Source organism: Anabas testudineus, chromosome 11 (genome assembly GCF_900324465.2).
Source record: "Anabas testudineus chromosome 11, fAnaTes1.2, whole genome shotgun sequence".
Taxonomy (NCBI): domain Eukaryota; kingdom Metazoa; phylum Chordata; class Actinopteri; order Anabantiformes; family Anabantidae; genus Anabas; species Anabas testudineus.
In genome coordinates this window covers 15,435,962-15,460,836 of record NC_046620.1, presented here as the reverse complement: position 1 = coordinate 15,460,836, position 24,875 = coordinate 15,435,962, and the positions used below count along the sequence as shown (strand labels likewise).

The window sequence follows — 24,875 nt, the reverse complement described above, 5'->3', positions numbered from 1 at the left end:
TTTGATCATCCTTGCCACGGGAGCGAAAGAAGAGCGACGGGTAGAAAGTAAATAGCATTGGTTGGGCGCTCCATCGGTCACTGTGTCCCTGTTAGCCCTGCTGGCTAATCAGATGGTCTGCCCAACCTTGTTTTGGAGTTTATTAGTGGCATCCCTCTGTGGAGCGAGGGAGAAAGTGAAGATCACAGCGAGAGAGAGAGAGAGATAGAGAGAGAGGGAGAGGGTGATAGGAGTGCAAATGATAAAATTCAGGAATTTAAATTCAGAGCTTTTTGCAGCGTCTTTGAAAGGAAACCTCGGTGGCTCACGCTTAAAGCCTTGCACCGCAGGCGTGACCAAAAGTACGTGGAGACTTTGATATTACACCCTGCGTGTGACTGTCGAACATCCCATTCCGAAACAATGAGCATTAACGTGATGCTGCACTGCTACTGCAGGTTGGACAACAAGACTGTTGGCATCCCAGGCCAGGCAACTTTCCTACCTCAGAAAACCGGTCCATCTTGGATCTGGCTTTGTGAACGCTGCCTTAAATATCAAAAACAGCAGCATTCACATACATATTGCCCGTGTGGTGTGGAGGGAAGCGGGGTTGGAGCATGAGTCATAGGCAGAGCGCACACAAGTAAAAAGCCTTAACTGGTGTAAGAAGGATTGGGTGTGCGCCATACTAAGTGGCAAACTGCATTCGATTAAACAGGGATTCTGGGAAAAAAGGCAGCATTGCACTCAGTCATTACTGAAGTGTACATTAGTGGGGTTTGTGTCTTTATATTTTATCAATGATATCTCCATCATGCCACATGATGACTCTATGGTTAGCCAAGTCTTCCCGATACACATAGAAATCTTGATGCTTGGAAGAGTGATAAACATGTTTTGTGAGCTCTGATCAGGTTATATAACACACATCTTTGCAGCATGTGTTATATAACTTGTTTATTTAGACGTTACTAGACTTCTAGACTACTACTGGATTTTTTTTTTTTTTTGAGTATCAATGACTTGAAAACAATGATGACTGCTAAAACTTTCATCAGACAGCCAATCATCGGTCGCACATTACAGCTTTGTGACGTCACCCTTAGCGGAATCTGTTTCCCCCCCCCCCCCTTTGCGTCCCGTCTGCTTTCCCCCCTCCCCTGTTCGCTCCCTCAAGTCCGTCCTTACTCTCTCCTTGATCATTTTCCCACATCCTCGTGTATCATAATTGCTTCTCGCTCACGCACAAACACACCTGCACACCGGCGCCGGTGAGTAAACAACAGCATATCTCATGGCCAGCACTTAGCTTTGTCACTTGCCTAGGGAGGGGGGGTGAGAGAGAGTGGCACGACATTGAATTAGTTTTATTTTAGCCCTAATTGTTTTCTGCTCCAGGATTATAGCAAAGCGATTTGCGCAGAGCAGAGGAAAACACAGTGGACGTGTGAGCGTAACCTTGTTTCAATTGTCACCCTTGACGTGTTTGCTGGAAGTGTAATTGACTTATGTCTCTACAAAGGGGAAACAAATGAACAAAGAATATAATTGTACTTTCTTTTTTTTTTTTACTTCACCTCTAGCGTCAGAGCCGCTCTGTTGTTTATTTAATGATCCTGCATTAAGGCTTCAAATGATTCTGCCTTTTATGACTTGTGTTTTTCAGCACTGCTGCACTTTGCATTATGAGGACAGTCTCTATGGAATACATGTGGGGAGTGTGCAGCCAGCTGTGCTGCCTCACAGGTATCTATGATGTTGAGCAGACGCAGATAGAATCAGGGTAACGTAATATGCTGTTAATGGAGTGGAGATAGCCTAGAGATAAACCAGTCACATCACTCACTTGATGACCAGTAGACACTCCAGGGGAAGTAAATCTGTCTGTGCGTGCGTATATGTGTGTGTGTGTGTCTGTGTGTGTGAGCTCATTCCAACCCTTAGGTAGAATTAGATTTAAGAAGTTCAAGACTGTGGAGAACTTATCTCCGGGAACTCCAGCACCCTTTCGCGCAGACACATGTTTTAATTTAACTGGCGATGACTTTAGCTGTTCGAGTCTACGTCTCGCCACCGGTGTTCTTTTTATGAACCGAGCTCACGAGTAAAGACACTCTATCGGAGTTCTGTGGCTGTATGTCGTCAGAGCTCCTTGATGAGCTCTTCATCTGTTCAAATCTCCTCCAGTCACTGCTTACACCCCCCCCCCCCTCACTCCTCACTATCTTCCTTCACCCCTCACCTTCCCTTCCACTCCGCTCTCCCTCTTTTATCAGCCTCTCTCTCTCTGTCTGTCTCCTGTTTTCTCTCTGGAGACGCTGGTTTGTTAATGACTTCGCCCGCGATTTGTGTCTCACTTGGCGTGGACTGCGGTTGATTGTATCTCCATCGGCATTCGGCATCAGAGGCATCTGAGAGACTCTCCCAACCCTTCCCGTCCGGCCAAGAAGCGCAAATACCTTTGTGATGTCACGCGCGTTTATTAATTGAGCAACTGCATGCTAAAGCCTGTCTCAGTGACTAAAAGATGGCTTTTTGTTTCTTAATTCTGATGGGGTTGTGAGATCTGTGGGAGGCAGAGTATGAGATTTACAATGTGCTGCTGCCTTCAGCTCGGCTCTCCTCCTGTAAAGCTGCTCGCTGTCATGATCACTGGTAGCGCATTTGCAGGCTTTCAACATTAAAGACCATGAAGTTTAACTGAAATTGAGAACGCTGAAGGCGAACCATAAAACGTTATCAAGGAGAGATCAAGCCCCATCCCCCCCCTCCACCCCCCGGGCAACGTGACCGAGTACATTAAAGCAAAAAAGGATGAGGAGGCTGATAGAAACATCTCTAATTGCTTGCGAAGGTCTCCCTATTAGCCGAAGGAGTCGAATCACGTGTGCCGGGGGGGGGGGAACGAGGGCGCCATTTTAACTTCCAACAAGGCAACGTGGTCAGCGCATTTGAGTGTAAGGAGAGCGAGTGATGAGTCACACACACACAGACACACACACACTTTTGTTTTCTTTCTGCTGCCAAAAACATATGGAAGAGCTGGAACTAAGCGTGTGTGTGTGTGTGTGTGTGTGTGTGTTACCTTTTAGGTGTGATAGGCAGAGCACAACAGAGCAGCAGCCACCAGCCTTGACCACTGACAACTTACAGCTGCACAGGGTTTCATGTTGAAACAGTCCACACACACACACACACACACGAATACACATGAAAATACACACGTCGTTCTTTGCTCCGCTCTTTAAGTACCACTCTCTCTCACCTCCCATCATTTATTAGTTAATGTCCCTCCTCTGCTCAGCCATCAAAATCTTGCTGCTATCTTTTTTTTTTTTTTTTTTTTTATCCCCCCAACACTTCTTCTGGGGGAAAATCAGCTGAGTCAGCACTGTGCTTTACCTTCCACCTCGTAGAACACGCCGACACGCGCGCACACACACACACACACACACACACACACACTCGCACGTCGACTGAGTGAATGAGATTAAAGGACGGAGACGACCTTATTTAGTCTCTGTCTGTATACAGCTGTAAACACGCATATATTTGGGAGGTGGATATTCAAATGAAAATGTTCAAATGAATAAAACTGCATGCGTGTGTGTGAGTGTGTGTGTGTGTGTGTGACTGTGTGAGTGTGAATCCCTGAATAGCTGTATTGCCTAATGAAGGAGTTTCTCACTATGACTCATCCTCACTCAACTCATTGTTATTTTGTCATTTCCACGTACTGATGCGTCTCTCTCACTTCCGTGCTCCCGCCCCTTCACCTGCTCTTCGACGCTTCCGCCTCCTCATTGCTACGTATGTCTCCGCTCTTTTTTTTTTCCCCCGCACAGCCGTCTTCCTGCACGTACGCTACGTCACCCTCTCGGGCCCCGTCTCTCTCTCTCTCTCTCTCTCTCTCACTCTCTCTCTCTGTCTTTCCCATGGGTAGCGGTGGGATAATTGGAAGCAGAGGTTCTTCATTGAGATGATGCTGAGGCCAGTCAGGTGGAAAGCCCTTTTAATGGACCTCTGCTCTCTTCGTGCACGCACATGCACGCACAAACTTATGCAAACACTTCCACACACACACACACACACACACACACAGCGGACACTCTTCAATGTGGTTGCAGCCATGCACACACATTCCTGTTCTTCTCCCCAAGGGCCCATCATTCCCGAAATTACTCAGCTTCCACATACACTGGAAACAGCCAATGATTTCCCATCACTAGCGTTATTTTTCTTAATTTCTCCCTCTCTGTCTCTGCCTATTTCCTCCTTCCTGTGTCCCCCACTCTATTTTGCCCTCCCTCCATCAATTTACCACTCACTCGAGACACCTGCGCTGCAAATCCATTCTTTTGTATCGCTCAGTCGCAATCATATCTCACATCTTTTCCTCGATAACAGGCAATCCCCCAGCTGGCTTTTTTCACAATACCGGCTGCACACCTCAGATTGCCACAGCCCATATCACATTGCAATATTTAATTTACCTTCGCACGTGAAGCCGTTTTGTGTGTGTGTGTGTGTGTGTGTTCTCTGACTATATCCATTTTGTTTTCTCTTAGCCTGGCAAAATGATTCCATGCCGTATCTAGCTAATGCCAGATGATCACGATTTGGATGTGGCAAGCATCCCTCTCAGTTGGTACACCCCCCCCCCCCCCCTCCTCTCTCCCTGGACCTTCCATCATACCCTCTGTCAACCCCTCCTTTCTCCGCAGTGCGCTGCCGAACCAAGATGGCTACCATCCAACTCAATTTGCGGTCAGCGAAGGGGCTATTTGCATGAACATGTGTCCCATCGTTTAGCCGACATCCCGCCGTGACAATCTCACAGAGAAGAAGTGAAATCGCGCATATATTAAAGTCCTCTTCCCCTTTTTTGGCCCAATTCGGCTCCCCCCCCCCCCCCCCCACCTCCAATGTGGTACTTAGGGATTAAGTGAAACACTGAGGCCCCCCTCTTAACAGCAGGAGATAAAAGGAGGGGATGTAATACATTGTCAAAAGAGGGATGCACATGCATACGAACACAGTGCACGTGGGAACGGAAAGTGAAAATTAAAGTGACACTTGGGAAGGATGAGCTAAAAGTAAAGAGAGCAACAGTGTCCTTGAATCTATTTTAATCAAGGATCCATACAGTACAATGCACAAACACACACACACACACACACACACACACACACACACACACACACACACACACACACACAAGCAAGTTACAACTGTTCATTTATTGCCAGTCACAACTTATTGATTCATCTGTGCACAGACGTGTGTGTGTGTGTGTGTGTGTGTGTGTTAAATGGGTTTCATAAGCTGAGCTGGTCCTAATAACACAAAGCTCATCACTCAACTATTTAGCTTGTTTGACCTCGACATCAATGATCATGCATGTATAAACAATATATGTTGATGTGGTATGGATTCATTTAAGATGTCTTTATATGTGCTGGGAACAGAGCTATGGTGTGATCTTATGTAGGGCCACTCTGATCCTAAGAGAGATGGGACCAGTTTCTTACTCTGAAATGATTAAAATGGGTCCATGTGAGTAACGGCAGCCGACTGCTGTTAGTTTCATTAGAGAAAACAAAAAGACACAAAAGAATAAGTACAACTAGAAAAATAACAAGTGGTTTCCAACTGGGCTCGATTGGTAGCGTCACTTTGAAAAGCCTTAAAAAGTGAAATCCAATAGACAAAAAAAGAAAAAGAAAAGGTACTACTAACTTACCTTTGGCCCGGGAAGTGGCAAGATGTTCCCAGTCTCTCAAGGTATAAATAGCTAACATACTTTGTGTTCCAGTTGAATTCCTGATCTGAAAGCTGCTGGTTGGTTATTAGAAATAGCTGCTGACTCATAATCTGACAGCCTTCTCGTCTCCTCAACTGTTGGTTCATTCCCACACCGCCTGCTGCGTTTCTAATTCACCGCTGATACATGATTGCAGTTAACTCTGTCTCCGCTGATGGAGAGAAATCTGTTGCAGTTTTCTGTCCTGTTGAGGTCTTTGGCATTTTAATAATTTGTCGGTGATTCAGAGCCTCGTTACGCAAAATGTTATCCTTGAATGCCTGAGGGAACAGCTGGCTTGATGGAAATGGACTTCATATCTGACCTTGCAACCAACTGTGCTGTTGATTGGATCTGTTTTTTTTTTTTTTTTTTTTTGTCTGACCGTTATTGTCCTTCTGTCCATTTGTTCTCAGGTTAACGGGGTTCCAGCTGCCTTCACCCATAGTGAGTACAGGCTCCAGGCTCACACTGTGGCTACTGTCTGACTATGCAGTCAGTGGGCAGGGATTTAAAGCTGTCTATGAAGGTAATTCAAAATCTCTCTTGTTTGTTTTTGAGCAACATGAACTTTTGTTATACTTTGGCATGAATGTGATCACCTGTGTGTGTTCTACTGAGTTTTAGTTGGATCTCTCAACCACTACAGTTGGTGTTTCTTAGATCAGAAGAAAAAAGTCTCTAGAATTTGTTCCATAGCGTGATTCATATTCCACATCCAAAGCGCTGAACTAATTATGTCATCGGATAGTCTAATTTGAAGTCTTTCTATCTAGCTAGGTTATTATTTCTCTTCCCAGGCCAGAACTGGGACCTTTATCATTGTGACATGGAATGCTTTATGACCCATGGTGGGATGGTATGTATTGTGGCACTCTTAAAACTCACGCAGGATGAAAGGCGAACCTAAGGGGCGGGGGGGACGAGATACAAGTGGGTGGCTAATTAGGCTAATTACCTGACAGGACGTTGTCAGAGTTTTTGAGATATTATGAACGTGGGGATGCGGCTCGATGGAGCGACATCAGTCTCACGAGGCCTGAGACCACATTGCGTGACTAGATAAAACCAAAGACAAAAGAGCAAAGAGACTGTTTGTTAACTCCACTTGGAGGCTTTTGGGGCACTGTGCCTTTCCCTTCCCACTACGGGAAACTGTCAAACTTGTTTATATTCTGACCTTGGGTGATAAATTGTCTTGTGCTCTAAATGCATTTGCAACTTTTGGACTTTTATTAATTTTGCTCCTACTTTTATGTAATACATACACTCACATGGATACACTGTGGAGTCTATGGCTAAGTGCCTCAGAGGGATTGGTTGAGTATTATCATCTCTGTTATGCACCAGGGGAAACGAGTGCATACCAATAATTACCTGTCACCTACCTCGCATGACACAGGTGAGACCAGCTGCAGTGACCCATGTCACTGGGGAAAAGAAAAGAGGCCCTGCTGTGCTGACATGTGATTGTGCCCTGTAGGTTAGAGTGAATGTTAATTGCATGGTGAGCAATGCCCACATCGTTTCTTTGTAACTTGGGAAATTTTGCACCCTGTTCCATGCACAGATTAAGTGAAACCGCAGAGCTGTTCTGCTACTCTCTGTTCTGCTCTGTTCTGTTCTATTCTGTTCTTGTTTTGAACCCAATTTTCTTATGGCACACATGGATTCTTTGGATTCTCTGTGCCACCGACATCCCACTAGGGCCAAGAAAGGCCAGAGATAATGAACCTCCGCCCTGTGGCTAGACCTGTTTTATCAGTGTAAATGAAAATTAACACAAAAACTTCAAACCGCGAGGATAACAAGAGCAGCCTGGTTGAACGAACATGCTAATTAAACTCTCTAAATATTTCATGCTGACCAAATAAATAGTAAAAGAGGTACTTTATACAAATATGTCATGCTATAATTATACATGCCATTTTCTGTGGTATTTGTGTATACCATCAAATAATGAGATGTAGAGCTTTCATTTAAAATTAGCCAATTTTCACAATAGATCCTTTCTTCTTCTTTTTTATTATTTGGCAGTCTTATACGTGCTGTCAGTAATGTGACGTTTCAAATTACTTTTAAAACCATTGACCTACCCAGCAAGCGGAGAAACAACACCAGCAACACGTCACAGAAGCTGACACACTGATTTGTGCCGCTTTGTATAAAAGTTGGTTTTGACCAGAAGCTGCTGGCGTGATGCCACTGTTCTGCTTCGATTTGATTAGTTCACAGTTCGAGAACAGACAACTGCAAAAGATGTAAATAATCATAATTTCACCCTGTAGTCATCTTTGATAGTGTCCAGTGTTTACAGATTTTAAAGAATTCAATTTAGATTATATGAATATTATATGATTATAGATATTGTCTTTCATGTACCCCTTCATCAAAACCTTTCTCATAGATAGTATTCCATGTAGCTCGAGCTCAGCTTGTCACATTACCCGTTTCTCATTTGGTTTTCTCTGTCTTGCCTGTACAATCATTGTTTATTTAGCAGTTTGTTACGCTCCATTTGAGCCAGAGCTATTCTTAAACAAATCAGTTAGCACAAGTTGCCTTGTTCTATAGCAGTAAAATGTAATGGGGCAGCCACAAGACTATATGTATAATCAACAGTGCAGACAATCTAATTTTCCTGACTGACAGAAAGCATTTTTTTATTACTACATGGCGATACCTCATCCTGTGGTAGCTATGGTTTATTACTGCATCCTTGTCATTTCCATAATCTTTTGTTTGTATACTGTTTGGTGACCTATTCACCTTTCAAGTGGTGGCTGTAAAAAAATATAAACCCTGTGAAAACATCTGTAATTAGGGGCTTTCACAGAGAAACTGTTGAAATTTAGGCTGTTTTAGTTTGAATTGATCTTGCTGCCATTGTTTTTTGTTAAAGGCTCAATGTCCCACTGATTGGACAGGAAACCGCTGACATATCTTTAGCTGTTGTTGTGTCTTCCCATTACAGATGACCCACTTCAAACATGACAACTGTGGTTCTTTGCTTTTAGAATAGTTTCTTGGATGTTGTATGAGGGGATCGGTGTACCTTTGATTTTATTTAAGTAGATGCATTTATCCGTATGCTTTTGCATGTCTGTGTGCAGATGTCGCTGAGTATGCATTCGTGGGGTTTCCTCCCTGGAAGTCCTTCCATTTTCCCAAATGGGATAAATGTCTTGGTTTCTTAGCCTGATTGTCTTTCTTCAGCATCGCTTTTGGCAGTAAAACCTCAGTATCTACAGCTTCTCTTTTTTATTAGGACTGTGCTTACCATCCACCATTTTGGTGTGAGCCCATCTCGCCTATATTAGATATCTGCTCTATTTCAGCCCACACTGCAATAAGCCTAAGTGCTGCACAGTCCATCTCCCCAACACTGCGTAATGGCCGAGACCACTCTGGAATCTCTCCCCTCTCGTCACCATGGCAACCACCAGACTCCTTTTTTCCAGTCTTATTCCCCTCCTTCTCTTCTCCGTCTCTTTGCTAACTCTTTATTCATGTTTAATCTGTAGCTATAGAGAACGAGGCTAAACGGAGGAAAAGGGAATTAGAAACATTTGCCGAGCCTCTGAAAATATCTTCTGAGAATAGAAGAGAACTCTTATCTCGTCATGTCTTACTGCATTCCTTGCGCTTCACCTGTTTCCTTTCCATCTTTTTTCCCTTCTTCCTTATTCCTCTTCTCCCCTTTGTCTTCCGCACCTTGAATCTCAACCTCAGTGCCTCCCATGTTTTGTTGCCGCTTCCCCGGTGTTATCACTCGCTCTCTCTCGCTCTTGAATATTAAAGTGCCATGATGATTATCCAGTCATGTGTTGCCAAGTTTCTCTTCCGTCTGTGTCTTAGTTGCATAGTCAATGTGCCTCCCAACTGGGTCAGCCAGGAAAAAAAAGAAACAGTCAGCTCCTCTGCACAAGTCGAGCAGTCTGCCTCTTCAGCATTAAGTCACTGCAGGTGTCTATATGCAGTAATTTAGTCTTACATGTATTCATATTGCCAACTTTAAATTCATTATTCACTTGATATGCAGGGTTTGCATCTGAGTCTCAGTCTACGTTATGAGTATGTTTGAACAATGTATTGGCAGTACTGTAATATAACAAGTTTTTTGCTATAACAAGAAGTCAACACAGTCAACTATTTTTTTTTTTCTTAAAGTGAGTGAAGGAGCAGCAGTGGGAGTGCTTCCAGTAACACAGCCTTCTCCTGATCCATCAGAGCTGATCTACAATAGTGTCTCTATTTACTCCCCTTCGACCACCCCCCACCTCCTCTCTCTCTCCCCCTTCTTCCTATTAGTATGAGAGAGAGGAAGGTGGGAGCTGAGTAGATGAAGGTGATGAGAGAGCAGTGAAGCATGAGGGAGTTTAGAGCCTAGTTGAAAAATGTAGGCCCCTCCCTTTAGTTGAGGAAGTTGGTCCAATGGAAGTTTGGTAAGCGAGGAGAATGTGAAAAACCTGTGTGAACTTAGATCTAATCCTATAGTACTGATCTCCTATTTTCCCTCCGTAATGACTACTGCACATCTTTATTAGGGCTGTACTGTATGATTCCCTGTTCATGCATTTACTCTTGGAATAATTTTGATTAAATATTCAGCATTATTTAACAGCCTTATGCTTTACACATATTTTTTCAACTGAGGTATTCTGCCTTTCTTTAATATTAGCAATTTAGTCTGCTCTGAGACTCTACACTGCTCTGGCACAAGTTCCAGGGAACTGGAGGACACGGTCACTTTAAATGTCAGTGTGGTTTTAAGCTGGTGGCAGCTGCTATAGGCCCGGTGTTAAATGCACTACAAATATTGTGAAATATAGTTTGTGAGAGAGCAAAAACACTGTTGAGTGCTGACTATGTTTCCTTGACTGCTCGCTGGACTGTCCAGGTTATGAATGCACTTCTTGACGTGTGTGTGTTGCTGTCTTTCCTCAAATGTAAAAACATGGAGACTGATGCTACTTATGTTTGCATGCAGGCATCAGTTTCCCTGTCTTCTTCTCTGTCTTTCACACAGTAGCAAGATTTTTATAAAATGTGAGTTAGGCTTGGCATATAGTGTTGTCAGTCTAAAAGAGCATGAAACAGTAAAAAAAAAAAAAAAGACAAATCATATACTTTATACTTAATTCTGCTATTGATTGACATGGATAATTTAAGAGGCATAAGTACCTCTCAGGAAGCACTACACTCCAATGCGGTTCAACAGAAGTGAATACTATTAGCTGAATGCAGAATACAACTAACAGTTGCCTTTTTAACACACTAATACTCATTGCAGGTCTGTGCATGTTTAAATAGCTACAACTTAGCAATTAATGCACAACATATCTAGTGTAATTGCTCATTTGATACTATACAGTGTTGCTCACAGGCTTTTACAAGCTTGGGTTCCAACCATCATCATGTTATCAGTTACAGCTGTGTTTGGCCTAAACAGGTGCTGTGGTATAATATAATGTATAATAGTGCACTATATAGCATGTTTGCCATTCTGCAGTGGTTGACGTTGATGTGTAAACTTGTCCACATATAGTGCACTCAGAGCTTCCGCAGTGGATACTTTTCGCTGACAATCCCACAATGCACTGCAGCCTGTTTGATTGATAAGAAAATGACTGTTGCTCTGCTAAAAGAGGTGTTATTGCTGATGCAATATGAAAATGATAAGCCTCGTAAGCCTTGAACAGACATTTACTGTTAGAGAACAGGACCAAGTAGAAACCTCTACCCTTGGCCACAGTTCTGTTTTGTGTGTTCTCAGGCATATTCATAAAAAAACGCTTACTGATGTAAGCGTCTTCAAAAGTAGAGACTTACTGATGTTGAAATGTTGAACTTCCGACCTTGACTTTCTGAAAACTGAACTGTGCATAAGTTCCTGTGTACATTTTCATGCCCTCAGTGACCAGCTGCTTTTACTGCACAATGCCAAACCTTAGAGTCACAGATATTTTTTTTTATCAACTCCTTATCAATATTTTTTACCAGTTCCTCCTGTTTAGCTTTTTAAAGGACCATTTTGTGAGCACGCTGTTACAGCACGCTCAGTAAAACAATTAAACTTTGAAGTTTTTCTGTAGTTGTTAAAATTGACTGCAGAGTGCATCGCAGTTTTTCAAACAAAGACAGGGCACATTCATTTGCTTTTGGTTGAATAGTTGCAATAAACTCTTGTGATTCTGTCGGGACCGGTAATTATGGCCTCACAACAGCAGGATGCAGCTTGGATGTATTAGTTCAGCTTTTGCTCCAGAGAATGTCACAGTGACAGGCAGATATACTGTAAGAGGAAGAGGCAAGGAAGTGCTTCCTATTAAGATGCATTTCAAGAGAATGAACTTAGTTAATAATAAGTGAAGCCTAACTATTAGGGCTGTAATTTAGCTGAATGTATTTACTAATTTTTCTTGGAAAATGTGGGCAGTCTGGCACGTCTCGGGAAGCAGAGCGTCCGCTCTGACAGATTGTCGCTGTTATTAGAATCTGGAATGGGAATCGGCCGCCAGTGCGTCTGACCGTTTAAATGCTTCTGACACTTAATTAATGGCTGATTGTTGTGCAGCAGTTCTCCGTCAGCCTAATGAAGACTGTTTTGGCTCACACACACACACATACTACCATGCCTGCCATGCATACAGACTTGTGAACACAAACTCTCTGAGAGTCTTCCAATGCATCAGAAACATTTGGACTGAACTCTTAAGAAACGGTAACAAATTTTGTTCAGCCTCAGATGCATTAGTATTAGAATTAGTTTTTCATCTTTACCATAAAATCAGGGAATTACCTCATTTTGAATAATTCACATGTATTGTGAGAAAAAAAAAAAGATCTTTTGTGGCTCCTCCATACAGACACTTAAATGCTTTTGACTTATAAACAATCTTAATTATTTGCACACTCTTAAGAAGACTGAATAAAGTTAAACACTAGCTCCTTATGATTACTTAAAGTTTAATCAAGCCTTATATTGTTTTTAATTTGAAAGGACCGGTGCTGTTGGGTGAAGAGAGTTATGCCGTTGTTGAAATCCTTCCAGGCGTCTCTTTCCCTGCTTCACATTGTGTTAATATTTGATACTGACTCCCACATCTGAGCCTTTTTGGGATTATTTTTTCATATTTTCTTTATTCTTTTCTCCTCTTTTTATAGAACTGACATGAGCTGAGAGAGCTCTTGACAGTTCCCATTGCCCCGCAAGTCATTGCCAGGCACATCTGCTCTGCACACCACTGCGAGATACAGTCATTTTTTGGGTCTCTACCTTTATTCCTTCTTGCCCTCTATTGTTTCTGGGTGAATGGGCGGCAAGACAGATTCTAGTCTGTGGTTAGGAGAAGTTGTTGTTTGGCTCTTGAGATAAGGGGTTGGATACAGCCCCCCCCCCCCCACAACCATCGTTGCATTCAGACACATGGACGCATCTGCACACAGTAGACAGCCAAGCGCACCCATTCACACGAGTGGACACAGGAGTGCACACTCAAAAATAGCATAATGTATTTGCGGCGCAGTGGAGCATGCACAGAAAGGTCAGCCTTCCCTGTGAACCCATAGCTTTGGGTTGAGTTTGTTTGCTGTGCCTCAGGGCAGCCCAAAAAGTGAGTTTCTATGTCTAATAGCTATAGCACCAGTTCTCTGTAACTGCCTGCATGGACAACTGCATATGTTTCTCACTTGGGAGTAGACCATAAATGTGTACTGACTGTCAATATCAGAATAGTTTTAAAGCCACTTTGATTTGGCATTGATGATGCAAGAGCCACCAACATGACATAACAAACAGTACATGAAAAAGATTAAAAGGTATGCAATTGTTAAAACAGAATCAGCACAGTTGTTCATATATTAAACCTACTTAAATAAAGCTCTCTGTTTTCAGTTTAATATATTGGCACAGTATAAAAATAAAATAGGACAATCAATAGGTAATTTTATAGAGAAGAAAAGAAAGTCTTCGTGTTACTGTAACTGTCTAAGAAACAAGCTTCAGTGAGTTCAGTTTAAGTCCCTCACTATGATATAAGTGAGGCCATGTTTAAAGAAATCTAGGAACATTCCCATCTGTGCTTCTCGTACAGCTCAAGTGTGAAAAAACTTGCGGTCCCTCTGGAAATGTGACCCCGTGGTATGGGGATGTTTAACCAAGTGCCTGGAGCAAGCAGGCGACGCGCGCGCGTGTGTGTGTGTATAGTGCCTGCGTGAAAATGCACGTGTGTGACTTTGTAATGAACACATGTTGGTGAGTCGCAGCAGATGAAGCCTGTCCCACTGAGAAGAAGCAGCTGAGGTGTGAGTAGTTTGACAATGGCACAAAGTGACAGACAGACTGAGGAGAATACTAGAGTAAGAGGCGGGATGTGTTGTGTTATATGTCTGGGCCTGCAAGAGGGTGTGGATTCCTATACAGCACATACAGCGCATACAAGGCTGTGTGTGTGTGTGTGTGTGTGTGTGTGTTTGTGTGCGTGTGCGTGTGCAGTCTAGAAGAGTGAACAATGAGGTGTATTTTGCATGCCTGTCTTTATTTTGGCTTCTGTGAAAGGCCCTCTGTGCCCCCTGCTGTTTCCACCCTGACAGACTACACATTGACAGGGCCTACCCTCGCTGCATCCTAACAAAGACCAAGAGAGAGATGGTGAGGAAGACGGGGAGATAAAGGAAAAGAGACATCCACAGGAGGAGAAGGGGTTAGCTACACAAGGGACTTAGGGAGGACCGAAACGTAGAGAATAAGGGAAGAAGTGATGAGGAAAAACAGGAAACAAACAAACAATAAGAAAAAAAAAAAAACAGAGAAAGAGCTACAGTGGTTGTGTGAGTGAAGTGTTATAGATAGAAAGACAAGGATGACTCACCGCTATGAGGTAAGAGTTTAAGCAATGATGAGGGAATCATCTTGCTCCACCTTGTTGGTGGGAAAAGCAGGTCAGGGGAAGGCAAGGAATGCCACACAGCACATTTGCTGCACCGTTACTCATGTGCAGAGCTCACCCTTTTCCACAGCCATGCATTTTTTAGTTCCGTGAGCTCATCTCCCCCCAAAAAAAGCACCATGAACCCAAAGTGCACTCACATCTCTTCTGACATAGCAGTTTGTTATTGGGTTTTAGACTGCACAAAATGTCACCCAAAACACTTCATCCCCTTTACCCATTTTGTTTGACTTCTCCAAAAGGTTGCTAGTGTTGTTATTTCTCCACTGTTTATGTGGGGAACCAGTCTGGCGGACTAATTCTGCTACTTTATGAAAGTGTGTAATTAAGCGCCTCGGTTGGCCTCTTGTAAATGTCATCTGCTCAGCCCTCTGGATCGTAGACTTTGATGTAATTAATTCCAGCCTGAGATAACCCCCATCAGCCAACTTGCTGTAAGTAAAGGTGATAGTTCACCTTTTGAAAGTGCGTCCTGTTTTCAGTGGGTAAACCCAGTCATATGTGAGGAGTGCACAGCAAAAGCAGCAGGTGTTTTTTCAACTTTCAACAACCTTATGATGGAATAAACATGAACCAGATACAAAAGCTCAGGTTTTAATAGTTTACCTTTACATTTAGTAAAGGAAGTCATATTGGTGTTTGATTGATGCAGTAAGATAACATTGTGACTGCAATTTGCAAATCTTTTGGGGTGTCTCTCTTGATTGAACATGGAATCAACCTGATGATCTTTCTGATACACTGAAAAAAATACGGTAGTTGTACAATCATTTGGTTAATGGTACAGCTAATAGCAGTTAAATAGAAGACAAAAAAAAAAAAACTCCTCCTACTTATTTTGTGTGTGTTGCGATTATTGGTGTTCCTGCCTTGTCCATGGCCTCTTGTCTTGACTTTCTAGTCACATATTGGAAATCAGCAATGCAAGGCCTTGCTAGCTGAAATGACAACAGTCTTTGGGTTTTAATAGCTGTATATTAATCTATAATAATAGCTTAATATTTTGAAGTAGGCCAAGCACAACATTAAAACCGTTTTTTGCTTTTGTATTAAATTCCTTCTGATCAATGAGTCTCAGTGTTACTTCTACATCTCCTTCTTTTTCATACTTTCCTCCACTTGCCTCTCCCCTTGCTTCCTATGTCTTGCCCTCACTAACAGTCATTTTTATCCTTCCCTCCCAGCCTCTATCTCTCATCAGGATTAGCCTTCTTTGCTTGTTAGCGAACTAGCTCTTTTTATCCTCCGCTCCCACGTTTGTCTCTCTATACAATCCCTGTTTTGTGTGGATTAGTGCCTGTATTGTCCCCGGATTAGGGTGTCATTGTTTTTGAGCTGGGATGAGGTGGGAACGTGCCTCTGAATATGCATTTGAGTTTGTATGTGTGTGTGTGTGTACAGTATGTTAAAGTGTGTTTCTGCATTTCATAATGAGGTGATGAATGTCCTTTTGTATATGCAGTTTTTTTTACAACATACATGCAGTATTTTCAAGCTCTGACTTACAGGGGCTTCAGGAATTATTCCGAATCCTTTTACCTTTTGTCGTGTTGCAAATTTTACTTCTGTTGTCAATAGATAAAATGTTTCACATATCTAGTGAAACATACCATCACTCCACCCATAGTTACAGAATTTATACATAGATGTTCCGTGCTCAGTTATTTAATCAGAGGACCATAGAAATCAATGACCTGGAACACCTTGACTAAACAAACCTGTCTTCATATTTTATATCAAAAGTATTGGGAAATTATACAAATTACATGCACAAATAATAATTCACATGGTAAATTACAGGTAAACATTTTTTGTTTATATTTCAGTATTTCTGATCATTTTCACTTGCCCCACCTAGAGTGAGTAATATTCATCCGATCATAACATAAACAAAGGCATATGGAAATCCTGCTTTCCAGCCTTAAAGGCCGACTTGACATCCTGTCATGTTCTGTGACTAACCGCACACAGAAAGTGAGTGTGAGAATAAAACTATTAAAGAGGTATCTGTATCGATTGCTTAGCAGGGATCCTGTGCTGGCACAGTGTGGCTGAGACATTTAGCAGGTGGGAGTTTTGGGAAGTCTGTGAATGTGCTGGAGGATGGAGATGCACAAGAAATGGACTTTTGACCTCATGTATTGTTTGTGACATTATGATGTTTACCAGTATTATTGTTTACCTTTTTCTATAACAACTAGGTATTTGTGAGAGTTTATTGATCCAGTGAATATTTTTCTGTTGCAGACAGACAGTATATCCTCATACTGTTTGTTGTGTTGGCTAAAGAGCGCAGGCTTTAGTTCCCCTTAACGGATTTTTCTCAATTAGTTGGATTGGAAGTAAACTTTTAACAGTGTGAAGTATATTTACTATAGACTCCAGTATAGGCGACTTCAGTAAACCCACATTTATCATTGGGCAGCCGCATACTCTAATACATCATTAAGATTGCCTTGCATGCCTGTTACCATCCATGATGAAATACCCAGCGACAGTTATGAACAGTAACCAGTGCATTCTCTCTCATTGCTTTAATTGATATAGGCCAAGCGGCTCCTTCCTGGCTGCTGTGTTTAATAATTTCTCCATTTACCGATGCGCTGTAATGTGCAGCCATTCATCAGGCCGGACCTATTGATCAGCCATTGACAATTCCCTCTACTCATCTCTTTCAGACCTTAGTGACCGTTGAGTATTCACTTGTTTTTCACCTAAATGTCAAAGGTCAGATTAAGGGTCTAGTATGTTTGTTCTGGGAAGTTGTGACTTTAGTCAAAGGTTTGTTCACTGTGGTTGTTCAGGTTGCTCTGTATTGAATTATGAATAATTCAGTCTATGCTGTGATAGGTCACGGTGCTGAATCTTTACAAATAACACGAGCAAACTTAGATTTTGTATATGACAAGCACACACACACCCACACACAAGGCACTGCATAATATCATTCCCTCAACACAATCGCATGGGTCAGCTGTGTTTGTTCTAGTTCTTCTCCACTTATAGAGAATCAATGTTTACCATACTCTGTTGCACAGCCTGGACCATTTCAGGTTGATTTACTAGAGAGAGAGACAATAGGGAGGTGTCATGGAGAAATAAACCTTCCTCCACAGACTGCTTGGAAGTAGACAAATATCTTCACAAGTCGCATGGAAACTGGGCTTTTAGCTGATTTGTGTTATCCTTGCGTTGATTTGTGTCCCTCTGAGTGTGTCTCGCTGTCTGCCTCCATGTGTGTCTGACAAGCTCTTGCTCAAACTCACGGCACAAACACACCATCGCTGAAGCGTAAAGCGAAGGCACACCTGTTTGTTTTGTGTTTGTCTCTCACCCATCATTTGGCATTACTATGTGCTCTATTTGAGGCCTTAATTCACAGTTGCTGTTCAGTCAGCTGTGGCAAAGATTGGGAACAAGCTGAAGCGTTGTGTCAAAGGGAGGAGCTGGTGGTTATTTTTTTTTGCATGAGCCGTCTATGTAAGAATGGGCGGGAGGTAAAATTTGCATCTTTTGTGTGAGTTAAAAGTGGAACTCCGTGTCCATGGTTGTGTACTTTTTGAACAATGTCTTCAGAGTGACAGTGAAATGATCACATGATTTATTTATGGGCTTTACTTGGATCTCTTCCAGATTCCAATTGATTTAGGTGCAGCATGAACAATAAACTCTCTTTACACCTTCCCAGAATGGTATGTGTATGGGTTTTAAGCTCTCTCTGCTCATTTTTACTGGAAATGGGTGGGTTGGAATAATATATTTAACAATTTTTCCTTTTACACCACATGTATCAGAATATATAAGAAAGATTGTTGCACTCGTTGCACTTTTTTATCCCATTCAAAGTTGGTAAATATGTTAGTTAATCTCTGCGGCCAAATAAATTTCTTATTGAACCGTTCATTCAAGTTCTCTGTTTAGTTAACCTCTCTCTGAAACTATACCTATTTCTATTTTTAATAACTTAAAAAGGATAAGTGCTCTGTGTGACACTGCATTCTGTGACCTGTCAGATTCAATCACCTGTTCCAGGTAACATTTCGTGAAACTAGCTTGGGGAGTACCGGTTGGGATTTAGAGGAAACCAGTAAAACCTCTCCTTTCACATAAAGGTATACTTATTGTTTTGATGATGGAGTGGAGTGTTTAGATAAGATGAATCGCTTCTATCATCTTATAGAAAAATGCCTGAAGTCAAGTTTAATATGTAGCATTTTCAAATGTTGGAGGGGACGATGATGATAAGAGGTTAGAAAGAAAAGATGTGTCCTGGTGGGTTATCATATTGTGGTTATTGTAGTTAGTCAGATGTGAAAAAATCAATAATGCAACAGAGCACTAGCCACAACACTATGATTTAATGGATTTTATCATTTCATCAATCATGCCATGTAACTACAGTTCAATAATTGTCCAGTGTAGCTTATTGTAATATTAGAAAAGATCTAAAAGTGGTTTTGCTTGGGGATGAATACACTCAAACCAATTATTTTTGCTGGCAGATTATGCCATTCAAACTGGGAATCCTCTCAGAAACTATGTTAATATCAACAAATTGTTTCTTAAGGGTCTTTCTTGCTGATTTATTTTACAGCTCTTGGTATTTCTTATATGGTAGCAAAGGCAACTGAAGTACCCAGTCTATTAAAGATGAATTGTAAAGCATTGCCAGCTGTCACAGAGGCTGATCAGAAACTTTGTCTGAAAATTGTGACCATAGGACATAAGGATGACAGAATGATTTAACTGGTGAAGCGGCACATACAGACTGAAGTCAGTGCTGTGAGTTGAGTCTAAAACAGAACTGTGTAAGAGATACTGACTCCATGGGACTAAAACACTTCCATTCACCTTTTGTTTAAGAAAACTTTAGTGAGGAAAGAGGTGAGAAACATGAACATTGTCTCTGCTGTGGTTGTTTTTTAGTAACATGATTTGCGTGCATGTGTGCGTGTTTGGAAGGTGGCTGAATTTTTTTGATTGGGAGTAATATTATTCAGCCTCACTCATATTGTTGCTCTCCTGCATTGTTTCTCCCTCAGGTTTAGAATTGAGGCTTAGTGGTAGGTGGCCCCACAGGTTGCAGGAGTGGAGGAGGCTGTAAACTACAGTATATTGAACATTAGGAGTCAATAGCCTTTTTGAGCAATTAAGCAATAACTAATTTAAAAGTTAAGTAATGACTGCACTTGAGAACTCGATTCATTAAATGCTGTCATTCACCAACATTCACAAACCTGTCTAATAAAAATGTTGTTTTAAGTGCCAGTATTGGCTGACTCTGTATTTGGCATTTTTTGACTTAAAGTGGATCACTTATTTTCTACTTATCATCCTTATTATATCTTATCATAGAAACATGATGACATCATGTCATATCTTATTTCATTTTGGGTCTCTGCCATCTCCACACTAGTGTACACACAGTGTGACAGGATCAAGTAATTAGTGTCATAATCAGTCTTAGATGTATCAGTACATAACTGGTGGACATAGTTTGGATTTTGATACCAATAGGTCTGGATGAAAAAGGTATTTTCTACTCAAAGTTCTGTTAAATGGAAGATTCCCCTCCCTTACACCATAGGACATGGCAGGAAAGAGAAAGAGGCAAAGAGAGACAGTGAGATTCAGATGAAAACATGGTTATGGGATGAACTGGCATGAATGACAGTAAAAACATGCTGACCTGGTTTTGAAGGCAGTCTGTACAGTAATAAGTAGACAGACAAGAGGACATATGAAGACAGTGGATTTATAGTTATGCTGCATTTTAAGAAAAGTGGTGTAATTGTTTTCTCATATTCCCCACAAGCTTGCACATTTATGCATCAACACTTCCCCTTCTACGTAGTCCCCTCTGAGGGAGGGCTTTACTGTTTCCAAGGCAACCTACAGAGCTGGGGAGAAGGGATTGGCTGAGGGGAGGGAAGACCAAGACAAAATGCAGTAACGCAAGCAAGACCGGAGGGTGGAGGGCTTCTAGTATAAGTATGTTAGTGTTGGTGCGAGTCTATGCACGTCATACAAATAGAGCATATGTTGACAAATAAAATGAGTTGATGACTGGATTCAATTTGGTATAGTTAATCATATTTATTTCCCCAAAGGATGCATGTTGGTGATCCAGACGTTTCTTTTGGCATCACTTCATAAAAACATTCAAAACCCTTAATTAGGTAGAATATTTGAAAGTGTAGCAGTGATGTAAATTTTTCTCTCCATTTCAGAAAATGATTCCAAGCACTGTTTAATATGTTCCCCCAAATTGAAATGTGTGAACTTCACTGTATGGACCCAATTCAAATAAATTTGGTATGCATAATGCAGCTAGTATAGCTATAGCTACGCATTACTTCTGAAGAATAATTATAGAAATTCCTTTCGTTCCTTTTAAAGATGTCCCGAGCCAATCAAGAGGACATTCTGGCCACATTGTGAGGGACCAAAAATCTTCTAGTCTTTTCTAGAGTATGCTAATGTGTTTTGTGTATGTCTACCTGTTGCATCCCTGCTTTATCTCAGAGCTGGGTTGTACAGTAAATAGAGTGTGTGTGAGTGTGTGTGAGTGTGAGGTTGGCAAAATGCATGATCTGATAAACTGTGAAGCTATTTATCACAGTGACCTGAACAATTAATTGAATTTGCGTTCATTTTGTAGTATGATAAAAAAAAAAAAAAAGATTTTCTAATCAATCAGTAAGGCTGCAATTACACTGTTGTCATGTAACACAGAAGATGGTAGAGCAAATGTGAGAGGAGGCCAAGGAGGACTTTTTCCCCATACTCCATGCTAGTATTATTCTCACTTTGAGACCAGATTCAGGTCATTTCAGTTGTCATTAATGGACATTGATTCTGCAAATGACTCGTTGGTTGAAGGTGTTCTCTGCAGCCAGTATCTGTATGCAACCAAAGACTGGTTTGTGAAGGAAAATCCTCCACTTTGTAACACTGCTGTGGAGTGGACTGAGTGTCTGTGAAGTTCTTCACTCTAGTGGATCCCATCACATGAATTTCAGAGGTTGCACTCTCCCTGTTAGTGTTTCGTTCATATTTCATCAATTTCAGCTTTTAACTGGGAGCTCCAGTATTTGGATCTAGTAAATATGGAATATGGAATATGAAAATCGGTGTGTCCGATTAAGTAGGATTAAGAGTGGTACACATGCATGCGACATGTGCCTTTACCCTTTGGCCATTGGACAGGAAACCAGTGCAATTTGCATTCTCATGTAATGTTCTTGATTTTGGATAAATGGACCTGTGTGCCCCTGTGCACCTTAGCTTGTAAGTGTGACTGCAGAGTTTCAGTATTTTTTAAAGACTAGTGTCAGTGGAGAGATAAGCCTGAAAAGCCAGGGGGGATTTAGATGCTTCAAGCCAGAGTCAAGGCTGTACACAGAAGTGTTGATCTCACCTCTCAGCTTTCCCAGTCCTGTCTCTCATCTGTCTTCTGGCTTTCCTTGAAGTTTCTCATTCTCCCTGATCCCTCTTAGTTTAGTCTCATATATAGTGAATGGCTACTGAATGGCACATTATTCTGTTTTGCAGACATTGTCGGCAGCCATCAATTCTGTATGAGCTTTCGTTTACACCTCAGCGCCTCCCACGGCAACTGGCCCTTTTACTGCACCTGCTGTTATGTGCGTGGGAAATGAGGATATCTGGGGTTCATTTCAGTCTGTAGTTGTGTGCATTTTTGTGTTTACACAGGTTCAAACTTTCGTTCTTAATCCAGAATTTAATTTCTTGTCAAATTAGAGAAGCTTTGTACACAATTAGGCTCAAAATCAGACACGGATTTCCAAACATGGATCCCCAACCTCAATCCATTTGGGTCAGCAACACTCAGATACAGCTTTACACACACACAAACGCGCTCAAATGTGATTACATTCAACAACTTAGATAAGAGTTTTCCTCTGCCTATCTAAATCTAAGGTGCCTGGGCTAAGTGTTTGTTTCCACTACCTGAGACGCTGAATTTAGAAAATACGCATTACAGGAAAGTAAAGTGCTGCAGAGAATACAGCACAGTAATTAAATGATAACTCATCACAAAAACCCAATAAAGCACATTTAGTGTATGGCAAGTGTTGGAGCTCAGAAACTGTCATGCCATATTTACCCATCTTCTGCTGTCCTGCATGAGCTGTTTCCTGAATTGTTTATCATCAGAGTTTTTAAAAAGGGACTTTATGTCACTTAAGTATAAGCCACAGCACTATAATGCACACATAGAAACTATATAAATATAGTCAGGCAATATTAATTTTGTCAGTGTGACTTAGAGCGGAGAAAATAAATTCAAGTTTGTAATTTAAGCACTGTGAGCTGCATCTACTGACTAGTCACCTGGCGAAAATCTTACATTTACCTACCTATACACACTCGTGTGCACACACTTGACTATAGGACGCTATCTGAAGAGTCTGTTTCTGCACCCCTCAGCCTCTCTAACCAGAAGTGATGGGAGTTGCCAGCTTTTGTCCAGCCCATATGTAGGGAACAGGAGGCATTGATTGAATTGCTGCTTGACAAAGCAGAAACTGCTTATTGAGCTAATGCACCTGTATGTTGGGATCGATTTTGCAATGTCACTTCCAAATGCATAGCAGGAAGACAGAGAGGGAGGGGAGAGGTACAGCAAAAGGCAATGTAAAGAGGGAGGAAATGAAAAAGGAAAAGAGTGATGCGAGGCTGAAGAATTTGTAAGTGGCTACATAAATACCAGTGGAAAAGTAAACCTTCAATCTCTAGAGAACTGGGTTGAGTTTTCTTACTTAAATTCAGTGTATGGTTATTTTGTCTTGCTTTGCCCTGCTTTCTTTTGCTGGAAACCAATTTGGATCCAGGTGCTGCATAATTTAGCTCTTTCCTATTGATGACAGTGCTGTTTCTCCCACCATCCCTGCAACTGTTTATTTCTTACCATCTGTCTGTCTGCATTGTCTCTCTCTCGCCCACTCTCACTTCAAAATATGAGTCAGTCTTAATCACTATTCCAGAGGAGCATCCTTTGCTACCACCACTTGCTTTGTTTATTTAAACAAAAATGGATCTTTGACTGAAAAAAAAACAACAACAAAAAAAAACACAGATCGGAGGATTAAAAAATTTACCTGCTAGTATGATGGAGACATGAACTCGGATGTACGAACACGAAGTCAAGAAAGAGCGCAGATTCCTTGCTTGGTATGTGCATTTTATTTTGCATCTCTGCTACTTCTCAGGGCATATTTTTATGTATATACTTCTCCTGCTGGGCTACACTGTCAATCATGCATCCTCTTCAGCTGTTTGATACACTGCAGACACCATGATGTTGCATCAACTGTATCAAGACAAACTTGCAAACTCTTTGATTCTCCCCTTTCTTGGCCCTTTCCTATATCCTCAGTGTGTTTCTTCAGATTTACTCCAGTGACTTGGTTCCTCACACAACTACCCTAGAGACACAGACAAATCTGTCCTAGATCAGAGGAAGACATCAGTTTTTTATGTCCTGTGATCAGTGATATATGCAGCAACTATATGACACTTACTTCCTTAGTACTTCTCACCATATGGAGCTGCACATTCAGGATCTCTATTTTTTTGCAGCATAAACCTTTTAAGAACATTTTTATGACAAGTATTCTACAGCAAGGATATATGACTAATTCCTATTCCTAAGAAAGAATAAAATTAGGTATAGATTTGAGAATCTTGAATTTGAGAAGAGGGAGAAAAGCCATCAGTCTTATTAGGGTCAAAGGTCATCCTACAGGCAATGAGCGTCATACCATCACCTTCTTCACTGCGCTGTGTCCTAGCCACTGAAAAAAAGAGAATACAAGAATGTAAGCAGATGATGTAAGGGATGGATTATGTGATGGATGGCAGCACGCTTGAGCATGTGCGTATGGCTCTGCTGTTAGCCTGTGTGCACCATAGAGACGGATGCATTGATGGACGAGTAGCATCCTTTGCCGTTTCAGCAGTGGAAGTGCTTAAAGCATCCAGGCCCCAGGGACGAACCCTGTCACAGTCTCCCATCTGAGTGACTTATAGACCTGCCATGAGAAACGCCCAAGGGCTGCCATTGTGGCATTGGGTGTGTGGGGTTGGGATCTAACAGTCTATGTAATGATAGT

At 41.7% G+C, this 24,875-nt stretch overlaps 1 protein-coding gene across 1 annotated transcript in view; it reads left to right on the top strand.

The window, feature by feature from the left end:
• The window catches only part of csmd2 (CUB and Sushi multiple domains 2), a 192,584-nt gene that overhangs the window by 24,016 nt on the left and 143,693 nt on the right, over positions 1-24,875 (top strand). Inside the window, exon 3 of the mRNA XM_026348691.1 lies at positions 6,202-6,314. Coding sequence (XP_026204476.1) covers positions 6,202-6,314 — 113 coding nt within the window. The remainder of the gene's footprint in view (positions 1-6,201; positions 6,315-24,875) is intronic.